We start from the raw sequence: 27,312 nt of genomic DNA, 5'->3' as shown, positions 1-27,312 counted from the left end.
TCAATAAATATAGGATGAGTGCATCATAACTGGGCTACTTGGCTATGAGCACTCTGTACCACTCCACCTTATAGGGAGATCTATCTGGTGATGAACACATCTCATCCCTTTCCTCCTAATTACAGCCATGTGAGGTAATATAACAGATCCTTTCACTTGATGTTACTGAGTAATGCTGATCATATGAACCATCCTGTACCACCAGGGTCAGGCCAAGAGAGAGGCCAAAGATGCGGCTGCTTGAGCACTTCAAAGGGAGGGGGCACAGAGAGGACAGGACCTGCAACCTTTGACTTTGAATTAGTTCACAGCTCATGAAGGGGGGACACTAACCTTTCTCCCTTGGGGTACTAAAGGGCCTTGTCTCAAAATAATGTACCCCTATTGTTCTTGATTGGCAACAAAAGGGCATGCAGGCTGGGTTCATCAGGCTCTTCACTAAGCAAAGTCCAGGCCCTAATCAGAAGCAGGCTCTCCCCATGCCCGGAGCATTACTTCATGTGCACCCGAAGTGACAAATGGTCTATAATCAGGGGTAGGCAACCTCAGCACTCCAACTCTTTTGAAACTACAAGTCCCATGAGACATTGCAAGACCCTAACAATCACAGGCATGACTCCTAGAGGCAGAGGCATGATGGGATTTGTAGTTTCACCACAGCTGGAGGGCCAAGGTTGCCTACCCCTGGTCTATATATTGATTGCAGTTCATCAACCAAAAACCGCACATTTCTCTGCATGCTTTCATAAACCTGAGGGCCAATTATCCAAATAGTGCAGTTCTGCATCAGGTTAGCATTTCTATTAATGAGACCCCAAAATAGTCCAAAAGGATTATATTGTGTTCAGTAAATCTTCACAGATTTTCAGAATATGTCTAATTTATTTACATACAAGGAATCTCTCATGCAGCATGCCATAGATATAAGCTGGCAACTCGGTGGACTGAAACATTGAAAATCTTTATTGGCTACACAAGTACATCCAGTAAAACAATGCCAACGTGTTTCGGCCGACGTGGCCTTACTCCTAGCATGTTATGAGTAAGGCCACGGTGGCCAAAACACGTTGGCATTGTTTTACTGGATGTACTTGTGTAGCTGATGGAGATTTTCAACATTTGAGTCCCCCTGAGTTGCCAGCTTGTATCTATCAATGTTAAAAGTATTAAGGGACTGCACATCCCAGCCACGAGCATCAGTTTTCATCCTTGGATAGCATCACCAGCAATAGAGCTTGGGTATTGTATTCAGTGATGAAGCCTACCATAGAAGCCATTACCACAAATGATAATAGACTTTTTTAAATGCTTTAAATGTTAATTTGTAAAATTAGTCTGGTTGTGGGGTTACTGCAATGTGCTCATTGTTGTTGCTTTTGTGTTGGACCTCATTCGGAGAGTTGGTGAGCACATAGAATATGATTTTCTTGTTATCTGATGTCTGTCTAGGTTGTCTTGATGATCGATGCAGAGAAAGCTGGGAGTGACCGCGATGACTTCTCTTTAGGAGTAGGTACCTCTTTTATTTCTTAGATAATATGGCTTTAATGTGATATAATTATTTAGATTGTGTCTAAACCCCTGGTGCCCAACACGTGGCCCACCACCCATTTGTGTGCAGCCCGCAGGCTGTTGGGCACCAAATAGAAAGCAGAGTGTGGCAGCGGAATTCTGGGTGATGGAATAAGCTTTGTGTTCCAATGCTGGTACTGAGAGAGACTGTAGGCGGAGTTATCTTTGCCCACAGTACGAATAATGTCCTGACCTGGGGAGAGAGAGAGAGAGCGCATCGCTGGAGCCTGTGATCAGGTAAGAGGGGGTTAACTTTCATTGCAATGCCCTGCAATATAGAGGGGAGTTAAATGGTCATTGGCTCACTGCCTGTGATTGACAGGCAGTGAGCCAATGGCTCTCACTGCGGTGTCTCTACCAATAAGGAGAGAGAGACCCAGGACAGCCAAGACTCATGCACATCACTGGATCGAGGGGGGGGCTCAGGTGAGTATTAGGGGGTGCTGTGGGGGGAGCAGCACATAGAAGTTTTTTTACCTTCATGCACAGAATACGTGAAGGTAAAAAAAAAAATCTTCAGCCTTTACAACCACTTTCACAGCTACTAACTACCAGTGTGTGTGGGGGGTGGTTAACGTTCACTGCCATTAGGCACGTATACAAGGGGAGGTTACATTTCATTGCCAGTGACCATCAATGTGGGAGTGGGGGGGGGGGGGGGGTTAATAGTACTGACACCAGTGCTGACGGCTTTATTGAGTTCACTGACACCAATGCTGGGGGTTATTTTTTGCATCCACTGACATGATGGGTTGAATTTATTATTGCATCCACTGACCCCAATCCTGTTAGTTGTTTTTGTACTCACTGTCACCAATTTTGGGAGTTATTACTGCATCTGCTGACCCAAATGCTGCTGTTTAATATTGAGAAACATTGGAGGGTTATTGTACTCCAACTTCTATGATGTACATTGTGATACGCTGTAGTAGGACCAACATTTTTGGATGTTGACTTACAAAATATGCGCTGCTATTGCGCGGCCCCATGGCAGTGTCAGGGATTGCACATGAGGCTCTATATCCTTTCTTAAATTGACCACCACTGTTCTAAACCCAATGATACGTATGATTGATTGTCATGGTGTTTATGTGCTTGGGAACCAAACTGATTTGTTCCAGATCATTATCTGAGACCTGCGGCTGTTGTGGTCTCAATAGTTATGTCTCCTAGTTCACAGCTGAAGCGTAGATTTATTAACATTACATCCTAAATCCTGGCACAAAAAAAGAAAACAAAAAAAACTTGATTGCCTTTCCCACCCCCTTCTCCAGCATTGCAAGGGTTAATTGCTTGGGTGCTGCAATAAGGTGCAATACTTCTATTCTTTGTTTCAGCAGTGTCCCGCAAAGCTGCCTCCTCCAATGGGCTCCCAGCTGTGGTCTCACTTCTGCCTCCTCTATGTACAGTGCAGTGTTAATAGCCTTGCCTTGTACATGATGATGCCAAGGGACTGACCACAGACTTCAGGAAGAAGAGGAGAGTCCCCTGAGCTTGCTGGAGCAGAAAGTCAGGGTACATATCGCAGCCTGTTTATTTTTTTTTTCTACCCTCTAGACATAAGGAGCATTTAAAGTGGTTCTTGAAGATTATAATTTTTATTTAATTTTCATACATAAAAGTACAAAAAAAATGCATTTAAAGTGGTTCTAAAGGCAGAAAGTTTCCCCCTCCCCTATGAATTCTATGCATGAAAGTAAAAAAATTTCTGCATGCAGCACCCCACTCAGCTCCCCCTTATACCTACCTGAACCCGATCTAGATCCAGCTCTCTCCCTCCTCTTTGGCTCAGGTACAGCAGCGGGAGCCACCGGCTCGTGTGGAGGAAGTGAGGGGTTGGGAAGAGCCCTGCTCTTCGTGTTCTATGGACACAGATTGGGGCTTGGGAGTGAGCACGCATGAGTGCCCCCATACCAGGGGGGGAGGAGCCAGGAGCGATGGCGGGGGGACCTGAGAAAAGGAGGATCGGGGCTGCTCTGCGCAAATCCATCACACAGCGCAGGTAAGTATACCATGTTTGTAAAGGTTTAACTTTTTTTTTTTTTTTAAATAACAATCACTTTAACCCTTGCAAGGATAGACTGTGTGATACACAATCACTTCCAGCGCTCAGAGATCCACCAAAGACCAGGTATATATCGTAGACCAGGGGTAGGCAACCTCCTGGGGTCTTTCAGCTGTTGCAGGACTACAAGTCCCATCATGCCTCTGGGAATAATTGTAACTGCCAGCCTTGCAATGCCTGATGGGAAATGTAGTTCCACAACAGCTGGAGGGCCCCAGGTTGCCTACCCCTGTCGTAGACCATAAATGGCAAGGATAACATATGTCAAGAACACTCGGCCAATGCAGCCCTTCTCAGATCGGGGAATCCAGTAAAAACTAGTAGAAAACACACAGGAGGGCACAAAGGCCTAGTGCATTACCAGAGATTTATTATAAAAAAATTAAAATGTAGACAGATGAGCACTCACGAGTAGTGTAAATGAAGGCATAAGAACATGAGATACACTCCAAAGCAGGAATCGCGTGGCCTACTAAACGATACCGTTGTGCTGATGCGTTTCAGGGGCACATCTCATGTTATGCCTTCATTGCCTCTACTCTTGTGATTACTCATTTGTCTACATTTTAAGTTTTTATAATAAATCTCTGGTAATGCGCTAGGCCAAGGGTGCCCAACCGGTGGCCCGCGAAGCCCTCTGATGTGGCCCGCGACCTCCTGCTCTGGGATGGTGGGTCGGCAAGCCCAGATCGCAGGTTGACGACCCGCCATCCCAAAGCATTAGTGTTGTGGATGGAGCCAGCGGTAGAGGAAGCAAGGAGCTGCAGAAGGAGCAGAGCCGCATAAGCCGATCCGGCTCCTGTCCCTGGTGGCATGATACCAAATGCACTCCTAAAACAGCAAGATTTTCTACAGCCAGTTGCCTGCAGAAAGTGGACATTCATGCAGATGCAGAAAGTGGATTAAAAAGGTCAGTTTATGAAATCACAGTTTAGCAATGGGCATAATATCGGAGGTCTGCAATTGTTATTAAGCTGCCTACACGCTGATCTGCAGGTGCACCACATTGCACCTGCGGGTTACCTGCACTGAGCCATAGACTTCTATTCTATCCCGCGGGTTTGGTGCGCTTTCACAAAGTGCACCACACCTGCAAGATATAATAGAAGTCTATGGCAAAGAGCAGTTAACCCGCAGGAAAGCCACAGGTGCACTGCGCTGCTCCCGTGGTGTGGATAAACTGCAGTGCATCAGTGAGAAGCATCCTTAGGCCTCTTTCACATGATCAGTCTGATCGGGTCCTCCTTTCCATTTTTCAGGGGGACCTAATCGGACTCTCCATGCACTTTTTAATTGAGTGGTGTATGTAAAACTTGTGTGCATTTACACCCCCCACCTCCAATCCGATCCACAAAAAAAAAAAAATGGAAGGCGATCCGAACCGTTCCCCTCCATCTGGGGTGATCGGATCAGCAAGCCCATAGATCAGAGCGAGCTGTGTCTGTGTCCGCTCTGCATATGCGGTGTGGACACGGATCTGTCATCTACTCGCTCCGCTCTGCGTACAGATCCCCCCACTGAGCAAGCACATTCTGACCTGTGTGAAAGGGGCATAAAAGAGGGCTGAGGACAGCAAGGGCTTGTTTACATCACATTGTGGCCAGCGAACAGTTAATAAATCACTAACTTGGCCCTCACTCTTGAAAAGGTTGAGCACCCCTGCACTAGGGTTTTGCGCCCTCCTTTGTGTTTGTTTTTCTTGTAGACGGTCTAATTCCTGGATCTGGGATTTATTCTACACTTTCGGTCATCCTAGTTGTTAAGGCACTTGGTTTTCTCTAACTGTTCACTCCATTATCCACAGGCCATCAACTGTTTCTTCATCCTGTACTACGTTCTGGAGATGAGCCTGAAAATCTTTTCCCTGGGAATAAAGAACTACCTCTCCTATCCAAGCAACATTTTTGATGGATTTCTAACATTCATCTTACTGGTAGGACATTCTTCTTAGCTGGGAGTCATTGTGTGTGCTGTGCATGTTTTCTGGTGTTAAATCCCAATTCCTTCCAAAACGATTTTTTTAGTTTTGAACAAAGTGTGGGTAAGGGGTGCAGCTGCATGGAGTATGCACATGACACAAGGGAACTGGGCCATTCTGCTCTCAGCAGACTTGTGGCTTTCTCAGCCATGGTGTGGTTAAGGGTGAGGTCACAGGCATGGAGAAGTTACCGGAAACCTGTGCTGACACAAATACAGGGGCAGCCATCGCTGACTTCCTAAGAATCTTATTCTAGCTGTCTCTGGGTCTAGCAATTTCTTAGTCAGGCATAGAAAAGTTGGATATCCTGATCTCCATACTTATTGTGGGTCAGTGACTACAGAACACCTCCCCCTCTCCTTGTCTCCATAAACTTTTGGGGGGGGACATAGAGAAAGTGGAGAACAATGTAAATTATAAGGCCCCTTTCACACTGGGGCGGTTTGCAGGCGTTATTGCGCTAAAAATACCGCCTGAAAACCGCCCCTAAACAGCCTCCGCTGTTTGTTCAGTGTGAAAGCCCGAGGGCTTTCACACTGAAGCGGTGCGCTGGCAGGACAGGAAAAAAAGTCCTGCGAGCCGCATCTTTGGCGCTCCTGCCCATTGAAATCAGTGGGACAGCGCAGCTATACCGCGGCAATAGCCGCGCTGTACGAGTGGTTTTAACGCTTTTTCGGCCGCCAGCGGGGGGTTAAAACCGCACCGCTAGCTGCCGAATACCGCGGTAAAATAGCGCTGTTTTACCGCCGACGCCCCAGTGTGAAAGGGGCCTAACAGCAGGCAGACCACATCAGCTCAATAGAATTTTATTTTATTTTTTTTTATCATTTTTGCAAGACCATGTCACAAAAGAAAGCTGTTTATCCTAAAAAGGACAATATGGGGGTTATTTACTAAAGCTGGAGAGTGCAAAATTTGGTGCAACTCTGCATAGAAACCAATCAGCTTCCAGGATTTATTGCCAAAGCTTAACTGAACAAGCTGAAGTTAGTTTGAGTTTTACAACCTCCTCTGAACGATTTAACTTGACAGATAGTAAACGACGTTTAAAAAGGTCCGTTCTGCCGCGTTTACATGCCGCGTTTGTGAGCGTTTTAAAAAATTAGTTTTTTTCTTTTTTTTTGCAAATAGTCAAAAATGAAAAACACCTGTAAACGAATTGCGGCTAAATGCAACTTACCGCGCTTTCATGCGTTTACAAGCTGTTACAGACATTCGGCATTTCAAATGCCTCTGAACATCCGTCCTGAACGCATTTTTTTTGCTTTCCAAAAAAAGCTTCTGAACTCAACTGCCTAGAAATGACTATAAACGACCCTGTGTACATGGACTGATAAGATAACATGGAGGAGAATTCAGGGGCAGCTGAAAAATGCCCAACTGCTCCTAAATGTCCGTTTACCATCAGCAGTGTACATGAGGCCTAAGGCATGTACATGTACACAGGGCCGTTTATAGTCTTTCTAGGCAGTTGAGTTTAGAGGCTTTTTGGGAATGCAAAAAAATGGGTTCAGAAGCTGAGTTTAAAGGCATTTCAAGTGGCAAACGCTTCTAAACGCGGTAACTGGCGTTTAGCCGCATTTTGTTTACAGGCGTTTACAACCAAAAAAAAAAAAAAACACGGCATGTAAAGGTGTCAAAATGGAAGTTTTAAACGTGGGTTACTATCTGAATCCATATTCAGGATATAACATATTACAGATACATCAGCCCCCACACCCCTTCCCTGATTCCCTGTTGTGACAGCGAGCAATGGATCTTCTCCCACTCGCTGTCATAATTTAAAAAAGCCGTGTACATGCGGGGCTCTGCCCACCCGGCCGTGTCATTCATTTTTTAGAGTTCTGTGAATATGAGAACTACAAGTACCAGTAGGCAGGTCGGCTTGTAGTTCTCAATGAAATACCACATTGCTGTTGAGTGCTCTCTGGTAGTTTTGAGTCTTCCTGTCGGATTATAACTACCAGGCAGACAGCTCACACAGACCGCCTGCAAGAGCCCTGCACTGCACCCGTGTTCTGCTGATTGTGGGTGCAATGCTTTACAGGCTTCTAGTAAAAAAATTAAATAAATGCATATTTATTTATTTTTTTCTGCAAAAAAGATGATGCGCTTTTATAATTTTTTTTTTTTTTTTTTTTACAAACGTGAACTTCTCCTTTTAAAGAGGAAGTAAACCCTGATGGGTTTTACTTCCTCTTTTTTTTTCCCCTGCAAAGTAAAAGCATCCATCTTCGCCCCTCTTCCTTCCGGGGCCGCGGACTCTGGCTCTGCGACTGACCGGAGTCATGTGACGTCACTCCCGTGCATGCGCGTGGGAACCGTCAGTCACGGCACTTGCTAGGGAAGAAGCAGCACGGAGGGCCGTTTCTTCACAGCGCATGCGTCGATGACATCATCGGCTCAGTGTACAGCAAATATCTACATCATGTTTAGGAGATATTTACAGTACCTATAGGTAAACCTTTATTATAGGCTTACCTATAGGTACAAGTGGCACAGAGAGGCTTACAACCACTTTAAGTATTGACTAAGTTATTACTGAATCAATAGCAGAAATGTAAAAATTGCTCTGGTCCATCAAGGGTGTGCAGGTGTGAGAACTGATTTAGTTGAATAGCATATAAGCCAGTTCTGAAATGCTAGATATGTGAGCAGGGCCGGGACAAAGGGTGGGCAGGAGGGACGGCTGCCCTGGGTACTGTGGTATCATGTGAGGTGGGAGGGCACCCCAAGGAGACTGGGGGGAGGGGACTTGTGCTAAAAGGGGGAATTTTGGGGGTGGCAGGGGGTAAGTATTGTTGTAGGAGGGGGAATGCTAAGAGTGGTGATTTGTGTTGGGAGGGGGGACGGGGGAAGACGTTTGTGCTAGGAGAGGGGATTTGAGGGGAATTTGTATTAGGAGGGAGGAATTGAAGTGGGTGGGGGGAGAAGATGTGTACTAGGAGGGAAAATTTTAAGGGTGGAGGATTGAATTTTTTTCTTCTGGGGAGGGGGATTTGTGCTGAGAGGGGGATCTCAGCAGGGGGTGGATTTGTACTGGGAGGAGGGGGGATTTATGCTTAGGGGTTAAGAATGCAGATTAGTGCTTCGTGTTTTCTTGAGGAGGAAGGGGGGGATTTTTGCTGACACATAATGCTCATACATATTGAGGGGGGGAGGCGCAGTTTGGCACGTTCGCCCTGGGCTCTAGGTGAGCTTGTCGTGCCATTGTATGTGAGGTATTAAAAAGGAGTAGATATGAACACAATAAGGGCTCGTTCACATCGGCAGGAGGAAGGAGGTAAAAATAGGCGGATGTAACGCCCACCTTAAAGATGGCATGCAGCTGCTGAGGCTTGTACCCCCCATCGCATTCGGCAGCAAGCTCCCCTGCCAAGAGCCACCAATTCAAATAAATTGCACCACATCGCAACCGTGAGCCAAATGTGGTATTTATATACAATCATCTTTCAAATTTCAAGAAAAAAAACAGCTATTCAGTGACAGTATTGCCTGGCAGCTGCTGCTCTACCACCCTCAGTCTACTGTGGATCGCTTTTTAGAAAAGTGGCAAAGGCTGCTGGCCATGTGAAGGAGCCCTTTAAAGATGCACCTGTTCATTGCAGTCCTTCGAGGATTGCTGTTTGATATGTGGGATATAACTGAGCTCCAAAACGCATCAGGTGACTTGTCTTGGATCGCAGGATTGGTACATATGGCTTTCCATCTCCATCTTCGATCATTAAATCCATTCTCTTGTAGGTGCTGGAAATTGCTACATTTGCTATATACAAGTTCCCGCATCCTGGCTGGTGAGTTAAACTGTTTGCTTTATTTTTCAGCAATACACAATCTACTACAATATGATTAGACTGAAGTGACTCTAAGGCCTGTTTGACATGGGCTTTAGCTGGTCTAAGAGCAATGTGAACAGCAAGCATTTGTAGAGCTTTCAGCAAGATTTGCCATTCAGTACCAGTTTGTAAAATGTTGAAAATTAGATCCTAATGGGAGCGTTGGTTGATGCTTTAAGCAAGCTGCTAGCAGGCTTTCAACAAGCGTCAAGAAGTGCTGAAGCCTGCTAGCAGCCTCCTTTTGAAGTGACAATCAACACTCCCATTAGGATCTGTGTTCAGCAGTTACAACCTGGAGCTGAATAGCACTTTAAAAGCTTCAACAAAGCTTGCTGAAAGGTCTGCAAATGCTTTGTCAAAGCTTGCTGTTCGCACTGCTTATACAGTGCCTTGAAAATGTTTTCACACAACTTGAAATTCTCCATATGTTGTCATGTTACAACCAAAAATGTAAATGTATTTTATTGGGATTTTATGTGATAGACCAACACAAAGTGGCACATAATTGTGAAGTGGAAGGAAAATGATGAATGGTTTGCAAATAAATATGTGAAAAGTGTGGAGTGCATTTGTATTCAGCCCCCCCTGAGTCAATACAGCTGCAAGTCTTTTTGAGGATGTCTCTACCAGCTTTGCACATCTAGAGAGTGACATTTTTTGCCCATTCTTCTTTGCAAAATAGCTCAAGCTCTGTCAGATTGGATGGAGAGCGTCTGTGAACAGCAATTTTCAAGTCTTGCTACAGATTCTCAATTGGATTTAGGTCTGGACTTTGACTGAGCCATTCTAACACATGAATATGCTTTGATCTAAACCATTACATTGTAACTCTGGCTGTATGTTTACGGTTGTTGTCCTGCTGGAAGGTGAACCTCCATCCCAGTCTCAAGTCTTTTCCAGACTCTTACAGGTTTTCTTCTAAGATTGACCTGTATTTGGCTTCATCCATCTTCCCATCAACTCTGACCAGCTTCCCTGCCCCTGCTGAAGAAAAGCATCCCCACAACATGATGCTGCCACCATCATGTTTCACAGTGGGGATGGTGTGTTCAGGGTGATGTGCAGTGTTAGTTTTCCACCACACATAGCGTTTTGCTTTTAGGCCATAAATTCAATTTTGGTTTCATCTGACCAGAGCACCTTCTTCCACGTTTGCTGTGTCCCCCACATCGCTTCTCACAAACTGCAAACAGGACTTCTTATGGCTTTCTTTCAAAAATGTCTTTCTTCTTGCCACTCTTCCATAAAGGTCAGATTTGTGGAGAGCACGACTAACAGTTGTCCTGTGGACAGATTCTCCCACCTGAGCTGTGGATCTCTGCAGCTTCTCCAGAGTTACCATGGGCCTCTTGGCTGCGTCTCTGATTAATGCTTTCCTTGCCCGGCCTGTTGGTTTAGATGGACGGCCATGTCTTGGTAGGTTTGCAGTTGTGCCATACGCTTTCCATTCTCGGATGATGGATTGAACAGTGCTCCGTGAGATGTTCAAAGCTTGGGATATTTTTTTATATAATAACCCTGCTTTAAACTTCTCCACAACTTTATCCCTGACCTGTCCGGTGTGTTCCTTGGCCTTCATGATGCTGTTTGTTCACTAAGGTTCTCTAACAAACCTTTTGAGGGCTTCACAGAACAGCTGTATTTATACTGAGATTAAATTACACACAGATGGACTCTATTTACTAATTAGGTGACTTCTGAAGGCAATTGGTTCCACTAGATTTTAGTTAGGGGTATCAGAGTAAAGAGGGCTGAATACAAATGCACGCCACACTTTTCACATATTTTTATTTGTAAAAATGTTGAAAACCATTTATCATTTTCCTTCCACTTCACAATTATATGTGCCACTTTGTGTTTATCTATCCAATAAAATCCCAATAAAATCCATTAACGTTTTTAGTTGTAACATGACAAAATGTGGAAAATTTCAAGGGGTATGAATACTTTTTCAAGGCACTGTATAAGCTGAAGACCGTGTGAAACAAGCCTAAGTGTGCACAGTTAATTGAGCTACTATTATCTACTGCTGTTCTCTGTTTTCTTATATCCTTTATTGAAAGGAATTCAGATTTATAGTGGTATTTCTATGTAATGTTTTCTTTATTTAACCTTCATTTTTTTATAGGGGTTTTATTTACTGTGAATTTTTAAGGAAAACCGCAAAGTGCTGGCAAGACAAAAATAAAATCACATATCAACAAATACGCATTATACCAACATATCCATGTTCATGCTCTGCCATTCATTCCACACCTCCATAGGTAAAGGAGACATATTGACAAGTAACAACACCATTAAACAATTTAACTAACTAATGAAGTAGGAAGTGGCATGGGGGGGATTTATTAATGGCAAATAGACTGTGCACTTTGCAAAGTGCAATTGTACTCTGCAGGAGCAGTTGCTCCAGAGCTTAGTAAATGAGCAGAAGCTTTGCTGACTTTCATCATCCAATCATGTGCAAGCAAAAATGCTGTTTATTTTTTTTTAAATTTTCCTTACATGTGATTGGATATTCTTTGCAAAGTGAAGCTCTACCCCATTTAACAAGCTCTGGAGCACCTGCACTTTCAGAGTGTACAATCTATTTATATTTAGTAAATCACCCCCATAGCGTCAGTGTCGGCCTTCCAGGTTGGGTCACCAAGTGCATCAATCCAAAGTTGCCAAATTTTGTAGAATCTTTTTTTTTTGGACAAGTCCTGTCATTATACAAGATTTTAAATTTGGTTATGAGATCTTCTAGAATAGGGATGTACTCTTCCAGTACACCAAGATTAATTTCCTGGCATAAAACAATATGAACCAGATTACATTCTTTTGAATGTTGAATTAAAATTGTCAACCAAACCAAGCAGGCCAACCTCGGGGATTTTTGGCACCATAAAGTTGAGACTCTCTTCCAAACAATTGAATATCTGGTCCCAGGGTGTGGACACTGAGGATCCTATCCAGTTCACCTCCCTTTTTTTTTATTTTATTAGTTAAAGTGGATTTTTTATTTTTTTTTTATAACCCGCCCACCCAACAGATGCAGCGTTGTCTTGCCAAGATCCTCTTCTCAGCAGCTGCTGCTCAGGTCCCGCCCCACCATGTTTGTGACATCATCGGGATTCCCAGCAGCTCTTCCAGGTTCAGCCGTCGGGCCTCCTCATGAAGCCTCGGGCACAAAGGACATTTTGCAAACTATCCTAGAAGCCTTTATCTCCTGGCAGCAGCATTTTGGCAGAAAAAAAAAAACCTGGTGCTTGTAAAAGTGTCTTTCTAAAGCTCTTACAAGCTTTTCGATGCGTTCACAGGCATCAAGAGCTTGGGCGTTATTTATTTCATTGGCCAGAATAATCTAATCTGGCCATTGAAATTAATTAATGCTCGAGCGCTAAACGTGCCTAGTGTTCATGCACATTTAGGTGCTTTAAGCAGCGTCACGCATTTCTTTTAATTTATTCTTTTCCTGCTGCTCCTGGACGCACTGGCAGTGGGTTTCTTTTCCTGCCTCTAAAAGCCTCTGTCACTAAATGCTGCTAAAAGCCACAGTGTGCATAGGGGTGTTTAGAGGCAGGAAAAAGAAAAACACAGAATGCCCCTAGGAGGAGCTGTAATGTCCAGTGTGCTGCCAGGCCTGCCCTCCTCCTCATCTGTGAATCACTAAGGTCTCCTGGCATGAGTGCTGTACATATCCCAGGAGGTACAGCAGGGGAATGATGTGTATTGGCGGCGGGACTGAACCCTTTTTGGTTAAAAAATAAATAAATAAAGTAAAATTAAAAGCCGGTATACAGGTAGTGAATAGGAGGGCCTTTCAATTTTATAGTTGAAGATCCGCTTTAAGTTTGGGTTAAGCAGTGAACTCAAGGTGGTTTTATTTAGTTTTTTTATTTCCTGCTTGCACTTTCAAAAACTGCCAGCAGTGGGAGCTCCCATACAGTATTTTTTATGGTGGCTTCCTTTAAGGTTTGTTATATTTTTTCTGAAAGCAAACCATTCCTTTTGCACACTCAGCAGCAAACAAACGCATATCTCACTGCTACGTCTCCCTGCTAAGCCTATGGGAAATACTCCCCCTTTCTGGATAGGGGGGGGGGGGGTGTGCATGTGACGCACCCCTTCTCTCCATTTTTCATAGTCCCATGCTCCTTTTGATTGCCCCAGTGCTGCCAGAGGGCTGTAGAACATACAGTAGCCCTGTGTGAGCTCCAACATGTAAACTGACTTTACATTGAAAGCTGGATTATGATGTCCCGTCCTTACTGTGTATTCCAGGAAACCGGACATTCAGGGCCTCTTGTCTCTCTGGGAGATGGTTCGACTTGTCAACATGTTTATCGTTTTCCGATTTCTAAGAATCATCCCAAACATGAAGGTCGGTGCATTGCATTTTTGCTTTTGACCCCCTGATCTACACTTCCTGATTCCTTACTAATGGCAAATAGACTGTGCACTTTACAAAGTGCAGTTGCTCCAGAATTTAGTAAATGAGGGGGAGCTCTGCTGACTTCCATCATCCAATCATGTGCAAGCAAAGATTCTTTGTTTTTTGTTTTTTTGTTTTTTTTTTGTTTTTTCCTTGCATGTGACTTTTGTTTTTTTTGTAAAGTGGAGGTTTATGAAGCTCTGGAGCAACTGCACTTGCAAAGTGTATAGTCTATTTGCCTTTAGTAAATCCACCCCACAGTTCCTCACTGAAGCAGAAGTAATCTTTCATAAGACAGATATTTAGACCGCTATATTTCACTTCCAGTAGTTTTTTTTTTTTTTTTTCCGAAAGTTCCAGACAAGGTAATACAAGGAACTTTTTTAGAACCATAATGCTGATAAATGTTCAACATATCACACATGTAGATTTCTACATGTGCCAGTACTCTTGAAGCACTTTTCCTTCAAGAGGACCGACAAGTATAATACTTCATGACATTGAGTAGAAAGTTCCCAACCGTAGATCTCTCGGGGGGAAAATGCCAACAGACATAACATTAAAACCGTTATTGGCTCCTGTCTAAATTGGCCCTAGTATGTGTATGTATGAATGTGAGTTAGGGACCTTAGATTGTAAGCTCCTTGAGGCAGGAACTGATGTGAATGTACAACATATATGTAAAACTCTGCATAAATTATCACCACTATATACAGTGGGGATGGAAAGTATTCAGACCCCCTTAAATTTTTCACTCTTTGTTATATTGCAGCCATTTGCTAAAATCATTTAAGTTCATTTTTTTCCTCATTAATGTACACACAGCACCCCATATTGACAGAAAAACACAGAATTGTTGACATTTTTGCAGATTTATTAAAAAAGAAAAACTGAAATATCACATGGTCCTAAGTATTCAGACCCTTTGCTGTGACACTCATATATTTAACTCAGGAGCTGTCCATTTCTTCTGGTCATCCTTGAGATGGTTCTACACCATCATTTGAGTCTAGCTGTGTTTGATTATACTGATTGGACTTGATTAGGAAAGCCACACACCTGTCTATATAAGACCTTACAGCTCACAGTGCATGTCAGAGCAAATGAGAATCATGAGGTCAAAGGAACTGCCTGAAGAGCTCATGGACAGAATTGTGGCAAGGCACAGATCTGGCCAAGGTTACAAAAAAATTTCTGCTGCACTTAATGTTCCTAAGAGCACAGTGGCCTCCATAATCCTTAAATGGAAGACATTTGGGACGACCAGAACCCATCCTAGAGCTGGCCGTCCGGCAAAACTGAGCTATCGGGGGAGAAGAGCCTTTGTGAGAGAGGTAAAGAAGAATCTAAAGATCACTGTGGCTGAGCTCCAGAGATGCAGTCGGGAGATGGGAGAAAGTTGTAGAAAGTCAATCATCACTGCAGCCCTCCACCAGTCGGGGCTTTATGGCAGAGTGGCCCGACGGAAGCCTCTCCTCAGTGCAAGACACATGAAAGCCTGCATGGAGTTTGCTAAAAAACACCTGAAGGACTCCAAGATGGTGAGAAATAAGATTCTTTGGTCTGATGAGACCAAGATAGAACTTTTTGGCCTTAATTCTAGCGGTATGTGTGGAGAAAACCAGGCACTGCTCATCACTTGTCCAATACAGTCCCAACAGTGAAGCATGGTGGTGGCAGCATCATGCTGTGGGGGTGTTTTTCAGCTGCAGGGACAGAACGACTGGTTGCAATCGAGGGAAAGATGAATGCGGCCAAGTACAGGGATATCCTGGACGAAAACCTTCTCCAGAGTGCTCAGGACCTCAGACTGGGCCAAAGGTTTACTTTCCAACAAGACAATGACCCTAAGCACACAGCTAAAATAACGAAGGAGTGGCTTCACAACAACTCTGTGACTGTTCTTGAACGGCCCAGCCAGAGCCCTGACTTAAACCCAATTGAGCATCTCTGGAGAGACCTAAAAATGGCTGTCCACCAACGTTTACCATCCAACCTGATAGAACTGGAGAGGATCTGCAAGGAGGAATGGCAGAGGATCCCCAAATCCAGGTGTGAAAAACTTGTTGCATCTTTCCCAAAAAGACTCATGGCTGTATTAGATCAAAAGGGTGCTTCTACTAAATACTGAGCAAAGGGTCTGAATACTTAGGACCATGTGATATTTCAGTTTTTCTTTTCTAATAAATCTGCAAAAATGTCAACAATTCTGTGTTTTTCTGTCAATATGGGGTGCTGTGTGTACATTAATGAGGAAAAAAAATTAACTTCAATGATTTTAGCAAATGGCTGCAATATAACAAAGAGTGAAAAATTTAAGGGGGTCTGAATACTTTCCGTCCCCACTGTAAATGCCTGAAATAATAATACTTAGAAGTTGACATTTATTGTTTGGCCTGCTGTATAAAGGCAGTGGTGGGGTTCTGAGAGGTAGATTGTATCGGCATGTCCTTGGTTGCTTTTCATGGTGTAACATCCAAGTCGTGTTACCTTGTAGATGATGGCTCTAGTAGCGGGCACATTGCTGGATTTAGTGAAGAATCTTCGGGCATTTGCTGGAATCCTTGTGGTAAGTACCTTTTTATGCTGATTCATTTTCAAATATTGGCTGTTTATACTTTAATGTAAAATGTAAATGAAAAATACCTTTCTATGTAAATTATTGGGAACTCTCAGATCTGAAGTTGCATAAAATGCACTTGTACCCACCAAATGTACTATGAGGTAAAAGTAGCCCTGAAGAAGCCGCTTACCATTGCCACCTTCCTATCATAGTCATACAGTAGAGGACACAAGGTTTGTACTGTAACCATAGACATTCATGGGTTCTATGATGGCCACCTTCAGGTGATTGAACGCTGGCAAAAATCTTGGCTAGGGTGTCCCTGGTGCATGCTCATATAACCTTGCCCACTCTGATACTCCAGTTTTTTTGTCATTGTCTTTAGTTTGAACTTTTCCTTCAGGCATTTTAATCAAGATCTTACTGCTTATTATGCATCAGTGGGAGGAGTAGTGTCTTATGGTTGGTGTCGGTGGAAGGAATAGTGCCCCATAGTGGTTGTCAGTGGAAGGAATAGTGCCCCATCATTGGAATCAGTGGGAGGAAAATAGGGATGCATCGGTACTAGTTTTTAAGACCGAGTACCGATACCTTTTTTCAAGTACTCACCGATACCGATTACCATTACCTATTTTTAGCGTCACGTGACATTTTGTTTTTATGGTCTTTGTTGACTTATCAACGATTTAAACAGACCTCTGATGTTTTACCTTTGAGAATGAAAAAAAGGAGATTGAGGTCATTGCCCTCAATCTCCTCCTCTGCTGCCTCAGCTACACAGAATGAATGGACAGAAATGGCTCTGTACAGAGCTTCCCGTTCTTTCACAAACTGAAGCATAGTAAACACAGTTTTTACTATTTCTCAGTTATGAATGAACAGAGTCAGTTATCGGTATACACTGTCTCTGTTCATTAAGAGAAGGAAGAGGCTAGTCAATTTTTTGTAATTAAAAAAGTGCATTTACTATTATTATTATTATTATTATTATTATACTTATATGTTTTCTTTAATATTTTTTTAGGAGCCCGAAAAAAATGCACCAGCGATCAGCAAGTCGCTGATGACATGCAGGTCTCTTGCAGACTGCCAGTATAAACTGTCTGCCTATACATTTTACGGCCGGGCAGTTTCACACTGACAGGAAGGATGAATGAACTATGAACACTCCACAGCGCCATGGTAGTTCATTGAGAACTACAAGCCGAAAGGATGTTGTAGTTCATTCATTCACAGAACTCTGTGGATGATCGACAAAAAAAAGTGCCAAATGTGGCAGTGGAGGGTGCGGACAAGCAGGGCTTCCACTTTTGGGTGGAGCTCTGCTTTAAATACCCGCCTAATCCACTCTTAAAGGAAGTTCACATTTACAAAAAAAAATAATAAATGCACATTTGTTTGCAGGTGTTTTTTTTTTTTCTTTGTTTTGTTAGGGATCTGTAAAGTATCAGCAGACCATGGGTGTAATGCTATGGTCCTGCAGACTGCCTGCGTAGCTCTCTGCCCGAATCTCTGATATGGGCAGGCAGTTAAACTCAGACCGGAAGCTCAATTAACTAACTTGAGCGATCCATAGCATTCTGGTAGTTCATTGAGAAGCTACAGCCGCGAAGGCTGACGGTACTTGTAGTTTTCCCATTTACAGAACACTATGAATGAATGATGTGGATGGAAGATGATCCTCTGCTTGCTGTCACAGTGGGGATCAGGGAGGGGTGCAAGGGCTGGTGCATGTGTAATATGTTATAGGTTACACCCTGAATATGGGTGTAACATGTTTAAAAAGGTGAACTTATCCTTTAAGCAGCCCATAGATTAGGGGGGGGAAATGTCAGGCAGATTGTACACAAGTGGATTATAATAAAAATAAAAAGTGCAGAGTCCTTAAAACAGTTTGGATTGGTGGATCAAGCCTGCCTATACATGGATTGAAATTTGGCTGGTCCTGCTAAACCTGCCAAATTTCAGTCCGGTCGGCTTTAGTACTTGCTGTATGACTCGAATTTTGGAATTTCAAATGGTAAACTGGGTTGGTGGATTTTTAAAAAACTGAAAAAATTCAAGTTGGGTTTATAAAAAGCTGAATATTCAGTCTGCTGTAATTTCCTTGCTTTGTCTGAGCTTGATGCTTTAGCTGGGGCATCAAGAGAAAACATAAATCTGACATGATGTTTAGCCAACTGCCTTATCCTTGTTACAATTTTTGACTCTCTGTGTTTGTATTTAGGTGGTATACTATGTTTTTGCGATCATTGGTATTGACCTGTTTAGAGGTGTCCTGCCGAATCCAAGGAACACAAGGTAAATTGTGGTTCCAAAAATACTCATTTGGGCTTAAAATATTTTAGAACATTTACCTTCTTGGGTATGAAAACTTTAACTCTTATTTTCTTGTGTAATTTTTTTTAGTTCTCCAGCTAATGAGAACTCCACCAACGAGACTGCACAATGCGGGACCTTTGAGCAACTCGAGTATTGGCCGAACAACTTTGATGATTTTGCTGTAAGTCCTGCAAGCAGTTCCTCTTCTGTAGCAGTGATGGTTTCACTTTGGTTTATCATCTTTACTTTGTGTTTCAGGCTGCTCTTGTGACGCTGTGGAACGTGATGGTGGTGAATAACTGGCAGGTGTTCTTGGATGCCTTTTCCAGATATACAAATCCGTAAGTGATGCTTCATAATAAAGCCAAAATTAGGTTATGCTTGCACTAAAGCAGTAATGGCGAACCTTTTTAAGCCCGGGTGCCCAAACAGCGACACAAAACCAACTTATTTATTTCAAAGTGCCAACACAGAATTAAACCTACCAGTGGCTCTGTACAGAGGATGGGACTGATCATCCCTCTGAATGAGCCCTAAGGGACCAAAAAAGTATGATTCTGCCAGATTCGCTCAGAATGCAGGGTTCAGGAATGTGTTGTGCTCAGAATGCAGGGTTCAGGAATGTGTTGTGCTCAGAATGCAGGGTTCAGGAGTGTGTTTTACGCTCAGAATGCAGGGTTCAGGAATGCGTTGTGCTCAGAATGCAGGGTTCAGGAGTGTGTTGCGCTCAGAATGCAGGGTTCAGGAGTGTGTTACGCTCAGAATGCAGGGTTCAGGAATGCGTTGTGCTCAGAATGCAGGGTTCAGGAATGCGTTGCGCTCAGAATGCACTGTGCAACATACACTGTGTGCAACATACACTGACCTACCTGAGGCATACTTCCTGCACTACTCACACCCCCATCCCCCACACACACACAGTACGATGTAGATCGGAGGATCCATCATCTTTCATACCTCTCCATGGCCTCATCGTCCAGTTCTCCCCAACACCGGACGGGCAGTATTGCAAGAGTCCCTGCCATCCAGCCACTCCTTAGTATACCCGCCGCCGGGAAGTCAGCTAGCAGCCACTGCACCTTTCCCATGGTCATGATCTGCTCCAAGCACTGCCCCTCCCCCTCCGCTGTTCCACAGGTCGCAGTGCCAGAGGAACAGGCTAGACCAAAGTAATCCTGGGACAGGGGGAGCTGGAATAGAGTGCCGCAGAGAGGGTGGCCTAACCAGAGGTGTTAGGGGTCCGTGGGAGGCAAAAAGGTGCAGCACAGACCCTCGGGGTGGCGGAGGAATAGCTTTACACCCCCCTAAATGTCACACCTGGGGCATGACTGGCTGCCCACCCCCTCTGCTGACGTCACTGGCACTGATGCAAGGAAGGGAGCCAGCTCATCAGTGCCTGGCTTGGGGAATCCCCCCCTTATCTGGCGGTGCTGGCTCCGTAAGCTGGCGTGTCCACAGAGTGGGCTCTGCATGCCAGCTGTGGCATGCATGCCATAGGTTCGCCACCACTGGATTAATAACATTCACGTGTCTTGCACAGCACAATATCAGTATTGCCTACCAAACTGCATGTATATGCTCTAAACGCAGTCAGAACCTAGCATCTCAATAGCCAAAATATGGATGAAATCACTGGTACTGTTGATTCATACCTCTAGAGTTGGCTGCGTACTACTTCTGAACTAAGTCATGTGATCTGAGGTCGCTATCGGTAGTACCTTTCCATAGCCATTACCACTCTGCACTTTGCCCCGTAGTCCCCCAGCAATGGATCAAAACTCTAATGCCGCGTACACACGGTCGGACTTTTCAGCTACAAAAGTCCGACGGACTTTCGACGGACTTTCGACGGACTTGCGGCGGACTTGCGGCGGACTTTCTAACGAACAGACTTGCCTACACACGATCACACAAAAGTCCGTCGAATTCTTACGTGATGACGTACACCGGACTAAAATAAGGAAGTTGATAGCCAGTAGCCAATAGCTGCCCTAGCGTGGGTTTTTGTCCGTCAGACTAGCATACAGACGAGCGGATTTTTCGACCGGACTCGAGTCCGTCGGAAAGATTTGAAGCATGTTTCAAATCTAAAGTCCGTCGGATTTGAGGCTGAAAAAGTCAGTTGAAAGTCCGGAGAAGCCCACACACGATCGGATTACCAGCCAGCTTTAGTCCGTCAGCGTCCGTTGGACTTTTGTAGACGAAAAGTCCGACTGTGTGTACGCGGCATAACAGTCGATTTTGGCAAAACACTCAGGGCCAATTTACACTGTGCGGTGACAGACCTTTTGCCTTATGGTAAAATGTCTGACACCGCAGGGACACACAGGAAAGAATTGTTTCCTATGTGTCCCATTCACACTGCAATGCAATTTAGCGCTGTGCTAAAATGCAGAAATGCTGCATTTTATCACAGCACACCGGCTGAAATCGCACTACAATGTCAGGCCGCTCAGCCTGATATTGCAATGAATGAAGTGTACGTTTTGTACACTTCAATTAAAGCGGGTACAAATATAAAAAGGGGGGCAGTGCAGTGCCCTGAATCATGCACCACACTGCCCCCTAGCTAGCTGGAAACGTAGGGCGGTTGGAGTGTTGAATCACTCCCGCTGCTCTGCGATATATGTGTGAATTTGCAATCACTTTGGGTGGATAAGGCTCAGTGAAGGAGGGAGAAGCATTCTCTCTCTGACAGAGTCCCGGCTGTGGCTCTCCAGCAAATACCGATTTTATCAGTGCACAACAAGAGGTGGCTTCCCCACCTTGTGATGCCAACTACGGCCCTAAATCCCGACACTTTTCGATTTGGTATTTGTCAATCTTTATCAAGAAAAGCCATGGGTGGGAGGAGAACTCCTTTATATGCACTCCCCCTCTCTACCTGCTTTTGCAGGAAAAGAGAGATAATTGAGACTTTTGAAAGAGGCCCGCCATGTCAAATAATAAGGACAGAATGAATACAAAAATGTTAATACAAATACATGATTTATTATTACAATCTAAAATTCATACCAAATTCTTGGAAAAAATCAAATAAGTAGTCACATGACTTACACTAAGATATGCTGCTCATAGCATGCAGTACAATTGATGGGTATACATGATAAACATAAATGATGAATTAAATCAATAAGAAAATGTACATAATTAAACCAGGTGTATCTTGGCATCTAGTGGCACTCAACGCGTTTTATGGCATTTCAGCCACTCATCAGGAGTGTGATAAGACAGTATACTACAAAAATAAATAAATATCAGTTGTTAATAGTGCCCTCTAAGAAAAAGTAAAGATGTTGTTTTCCCAACAGAATGGTGACAGGTTGGTGACTTGCACCAACCTGTCCCCAGTTGATCTAATTGATCCCAGGGGTCACCATAGAGATTACAGAGGTCCACTGGCAGTAGTCAGAGTCTGTAACAGGGCACAAAAGCTGGGCTACCAGTGCGGACCAGCAGTAGTTTTCTCCTTTCTTGGAACTTTGGTTGACCACCACCTATTTCTCATGTAGAAGAACAAAAATCAAACCTGAAGCCACTGCAGCCTCTCAGGTTTTCTTGGTATGATAGAGGTTCTGAACAGGAAATTATCAGGCTTTTTTTGTTTTTTTTCTAAGACTGGTGCAAAGAAAACAGAAGTATTAACGTACAGATTCCAGTTTTGTTGCTGTGGAATACTTGTCTGCTTTTGCTTAAAGAGGAGTTCCACCCAGGGGGTCCATTAAAAAAAGAATTAAAAGTCAGCAGCTACAAATACTGCAGCTGCTGACTTTTAATTGGACACTTACCTGTCCCTGGGTCCAGCGATGCGGGGGATCGAAGCCCCGCTCGCCCCCCCTCCGCTCGTCGGCGCCGGCATTTTAACTGTGGGCGCCGGGCTGTGGCTTCACAGCCTGGCACCCACTGCGCATGTGCGAGCGGCGCCGCGCGCCGTGATTGGGCGCTCAATTACCTGGGACCTGTAATGGGTCCTAGATGATTAACAGGAGGGAGGGAGCAGAGACGAGCCCTTCCTGTGCCGAGGGGGAAGTGATGTCACCAGCCCAGGCAAAGGAAGAGGCAGACTACAAGGGACCACCTAGCAACAGGCATTTAGAGGTAAGTAAAAAAAAAAAAAAATATCCAAATTTTTTTTGTTTTTTTTTTTATAGAATTTTTCAGGTATTTTTGTTTTTTTGGGTGGAATCCCACTTTAAGTTGTCTTTGGACAGTTTATCATAAATTAGCCAATTGCGTGCTAAGCTATGTCACGTTAAAATATTCCTGTATTCAAAGAGCCCTGGGGCTGTTTTTACCTGCACTATAATGAGCAGGTTGGTGGGTTGGGTTCTCCTGGCAAGGCTTCTACTAATAAGCTCTGGTGGCCAGGTCGTAATCCACTTGCTAAAAACCACCAAATACCACCATAGCATCTTGCCGGTAATAGCTTGTTCACACTTATTTAGCCATGAGAGAACTTAAATGCCTGATACTTCTGGGTATAGGAGAGCATATATGCCTTGCACCCCTGGCTGCCACATGACCACTGTCACACTCAGACAATTCAGTGCCATCACATGGGGAGGCGAGAGTCCTTAGCCCTGTGTAAGCTCGGAATTGTGTCCTACATAATGCTTTCTACTCTTTGCTCCTCAAAGCCAAGCAGAAGTAGTATACGTGAGAGGCAGTGCTAAGTACTGTACAGCCGTGGCCAAAAGTTTTGAGAATGACACAAATATTATTTTTCACAAAGTCTGCTGCCTCCGTTTTTTTATGATGGCAATTTGCATATACTGCAGCATGTTATGAAGAGTGATCAGATGAATTGCAAAGTCCCTCTTTGCCATGAAAATGAACTTAATCCCAAAAAAACATTTCCACTACATTTCATCCCTGCCACAAAAGGACCAGCTGACCTCATGTCAGTGATTCTCTTGTTAACACAGGTGTCAGCGTTGATGAGGACAAGCCTGGAAATCACTCAGTATTGCTGACTGAGTTAGAATACCAGACTGTAAGCTTTAAAAAAGAGGGTGGTGCTTGAAATAACTGTTTTTCCTATGTTAACCATGGTTACATGCAAGGAAACGGGGGCAGACATCATTGCTTTCCATAAGAAGGGATTCACAGACCAAGATATTGCTGATACTAAGATTGCACCTAAATCAACAATTTATCGGATCATCAAGAATTTCAAGGAGATAGATTGAGTAGTTAAGAAGGCTTCAGGGCGCCTAAGAAAGTCCAGCAAGCACCAGGAGCATCTCCTATAGTTGATTGAGCTGCGGTATCGGGGCACCACCAGTGCAGATCTTACTCAGGAATGGCAGCAGGCAGGTGTGAGGACATCTGTACACACAGTGAGGAGAAGACTTTTGGAGGATGGCCTGGGGTCAAGATGGGCAGCAAAGAAGCCATTTCTCTCCAGGAAAAACATCAGGGACAGACTGATATTCTGCAAAAGGTACAGTGTTTGGACTGCTAAGGACTGGGGTAAAGTCATTTTCTTTGGTGAATCCCCCTTCCGATTGTTTGAGGCATCTGGAAAAAACCTTCTCCAGAGAAGAAAAAGTGAGTGCTACCATCAGTCCTGTGTCATGCCAAAAGTAAAGCACCCTGAGACCATTCATGTGTGGAGTTGCTTTTCAGCCAAGGGAGTGGGCTCACTCACAATTTTACCTAAGAACACAGCCATGAATAATGAATGGTACAAAAACATTCTCTGAGAGCAACTTCTCCCAACCATCCAAAAACATTTTGGTGAGAAACAATGCCTTTTCCTGCATGATGGAGCACCTTGCCATAAGACAAAAGTGATAACTAGGTGGCTTGGGGAACAAAACATTCATATTTTGGGTCCATGGCCAGGAAACTCCCCAGACCTTAATCCCATTGAGAATGTGTGTAGCCAATCCTCAAGAGGTAAACAAAAAAAACCCACAAATGCTGACCAAGTCCAAGCATTGATTATGCAAGAATGGGCAGCTTCAGTCAGGATGTGGTCCCCAAAATTGATTGACAGCATGCCAGGGCGAATTGCAGAGGTCTTGAAAAAGAAGGGTCAACACTGCAAATATTGACTCTTTCCATAAACTTAATGTAATTGTCAATAAAAGCTTTTGACACTTATGAAACGCTTGTAATTATACTTCACTATACCATAGTAACATCTCACAAAAAAATCTAAAAACACTGAAGCAGCAGACTGTGTGAAAAATAATATTTGTGTCATTCTCAAATGGCTGTATATGCTGCTGGTGAGCCATTCTAGTGAACCTATGGCTTGAAGTTGACCGTAGATGGGCAAATCTCATCTGATGTATAGAGAAACACTTTCTCATTCTGATAGCTTTATGACCAAACTTTATAAAATTTCTCTTTTAGACTTGGGTGACTTTTTTTTTTTTTTCCCAGTTACTTTCAATGAAAGATTGTTTCCTTCAGAAACTGCAAAGTGAGGATCATCCTTCATCTGTCATAGAGAGTTTTATTGACTGGAACATCTGTATACAGTGCCAATAACTTTCTTTATTCTTCATTTAGTGGTCAACTATGTGTTCTGTATTGTTTTATTTTCAGATGGTCAAAGTTGTACTTTGTGGCATGGTGGCTGGTGTCTTCTGTCATTTGGATTAACCTCTTTGTCGCTCTGATTTTAGAGGTAAGTTGTTACTTGTACTGGTATTTGTGGTACTTCTAAAGCTTAAGTCTGGCATTTCTTGTAAGGTAAAAATTAAAAAAAAAAATTAAAATGATCTCTTGCCTGAAAGTGCAGCATAACAAATTGGAACCAGATATCTTTTTTTTTTTTTTTCATTTTAAATGGAAGAAAACATCTGATCAGTTGTTATTAAAAGATAGATGCGCCTTTAGCAAAATTTAGGGTGCAACATGTTGCTAAGCACCAACCCCGCCCCCCTGACCAGCATGCGGAGGTTCCTCTCCTCAGCAGCCATTGTCACATTTAACATCATCGTGGCTTTGCCTGCACAGCTAGGACGTTTGTTCTCTGCGATCTGTCAATAAATAATCTGGCAGATGGCTTGTAGTTCTCGATGGTCTATGAGCGCACTGATCAGTGCTTTTGTAGTTCATTGACACTTCCTTCATCTAACTAAAAGCCAGTACAGATATATATATATATATATATATATATATATATATATATATATATATATATATATATATATATATATATATATATATATATATATATATATATATATATATATATACATACACCGACCACTTTAATAGGTACACCTTGCTAGTACCGGGTTAGACCCTCTTTTGCCTTTAGAACTGCCTTCGTAATTCATGGCATAGATTCAACAAGGTGTTAGAAACATTCCTCAAAGATTTTGGTCCATATTGACATGATAGTATCATGCAGTTCCTGCTGATTTGATGGCTGCACATCCATGATGCGAATTATCATTCCACCACATCCCAAAGGTTCTCTATTGGATTGAGATCTGGTGACTGTGGAGGCCATTGGAGTACAGTGTCCTCGTTGTCATGTTCAAGAAACTAGTGATGAGATGATTTGGGTTTTGTGACCTGGTATATTATCCTGCTGGAAGGAGCCATCAGAAGATGGGTACACTGTAGTCATAAAGGGATGGACATGGTCAGCAACAATACTCGGGTATGTTGTGGCGTTTAAACAATGCTCAATTGGTACCAAGAGGCCCAAAATGTGCCAAGAAAAAATCCTCCACACCATTACACCACCACCAGCCTGAACCGTTGATACAAGACAGGATGGATCCATGCTTTCATGTTGTTTATGTCAAATTCTGACCCCACCATCTGAATGTCACAGATGAAATCGAGACTCATCAGACCAGGCAACATTCTTTCAATGTTCTATTGTCCAATTTTGGTGAGCCTGTGCAAATTGTAGCCTCAGTTTCCTGTTCTTAGCTGACAGGAGTGGCACCTAGTGTGGTCTTCTGCTGCTGTAGCCCATTTGCTTCAAGATTCGATGTGTTGTGCGTTCAGAGATAGTATTCTGCATACCTTGGGTGTAACGAGTGGTTATTTGAGTTACTGTTTCCTTTCTATCTTCTCGAACCAGTGTGCCCTTTCTCCTTTGACATCAACAAGGCATTTTCTTCCACACAACTGCCGCTCACTGGATATTTTTCTCTTTTTCTGACCATTTTCTGTAAACCCGAAAGATGGTTGTGCGGGAAAATCCTAGTAGATTAGCAGTTTTTGAATTAATCAGGCAGCCCGTCTGGCACCAACAACCATGCCACGTTCAAAGTCACTTTAATCCCCTTTCTTCCCCATTGTGATGCTCGGTTTGAACTTCAGCAAGTCGTCTTAACCACGTCTAGTTGCCTAAATGCATTGAGTTTTCTGCCATGTGATTGGCTGATGAGCAGTTTGTGTTACCAAGCAATTTGAACAGGTGTACCTAATATAGTGGCCAGTGAATGTATAGTTTTGGGGGGTATGCCTATGTCAATAGGAACTGACTTTCAAGCTCCATCAGATTGGATGGGGAGTGTCAGTGCACAACCATTTTCAGATCTCTCCAGAGAAGTTCAATCAGGTTCAAGTCTGGGCTCT

General features: G+C 43.6%; 1 protein-coding gene across 1 annotated transcript in view; it reads left to right on the top strand.

Moving 5' to 3' along the window:
• TPCN2 (two pore segment channel 2) overlaps positions 1 to 27,312 on the top strand; it is an 84,502-nt gene that overhangs the window by 49,134 nt on the left and 8,056 nt on the right. The window contains exons 15-23 of the mRNA XM_073604252.1: positions 1,450 to 1,509; positions 5,442 to 5,570; positions 9,360 to 9,409; positions 13,718 to 13,817; positions 16,366 to 16,437; positions 18,659 to 18,732; positions 18,841 to 18,934; positions 19,012 to 19,094; positions 25,312 to 25,393. Coding sequence (XP_073460353.1) covers positions 1,450 to 1,509; positions 5,442 to 5,570; positions 9,360 to 9,409; positions 13,718 to 13,817; positions 16,366 to 16,437; positions 18,659 to 18,732; positions 18,841 to 18,934; positions 19,012 to 19,094; positions 25,312 to 25,393 — 744 coding nt within the window. The remainder of the gene's footprint in view (positions 1 to 1,449; positions 1,510 to 5,441; positions 5,571 to 9,359; positions 9,410 to 13,717; positions 13,818 to 16,365; positions 16,438 to 18,658; positions 18,733 to 18,840; positions 18,935 to 19,011; positions 19,095 to 25,311; positions 25,394 to 27,312) is intronic.

Source organism: Aquarana catesbeiana, linkage group LG11, assembly GCF_042186555.1.
Source record: "Aquarana catesbeiana isolate 2022-GZ linkage group LG11, ASM4218655v1, whole genome shotgun sequence".
Lineage (NCBI taxonomy): Eukaryota > Metazoa > Chordata > Amphibia > Anura > Ranidae > Aquarana > Aquarana catesbeiana.
This window is presented reverse-complemented; position numbering and strand designations above follow the sequence as displayed.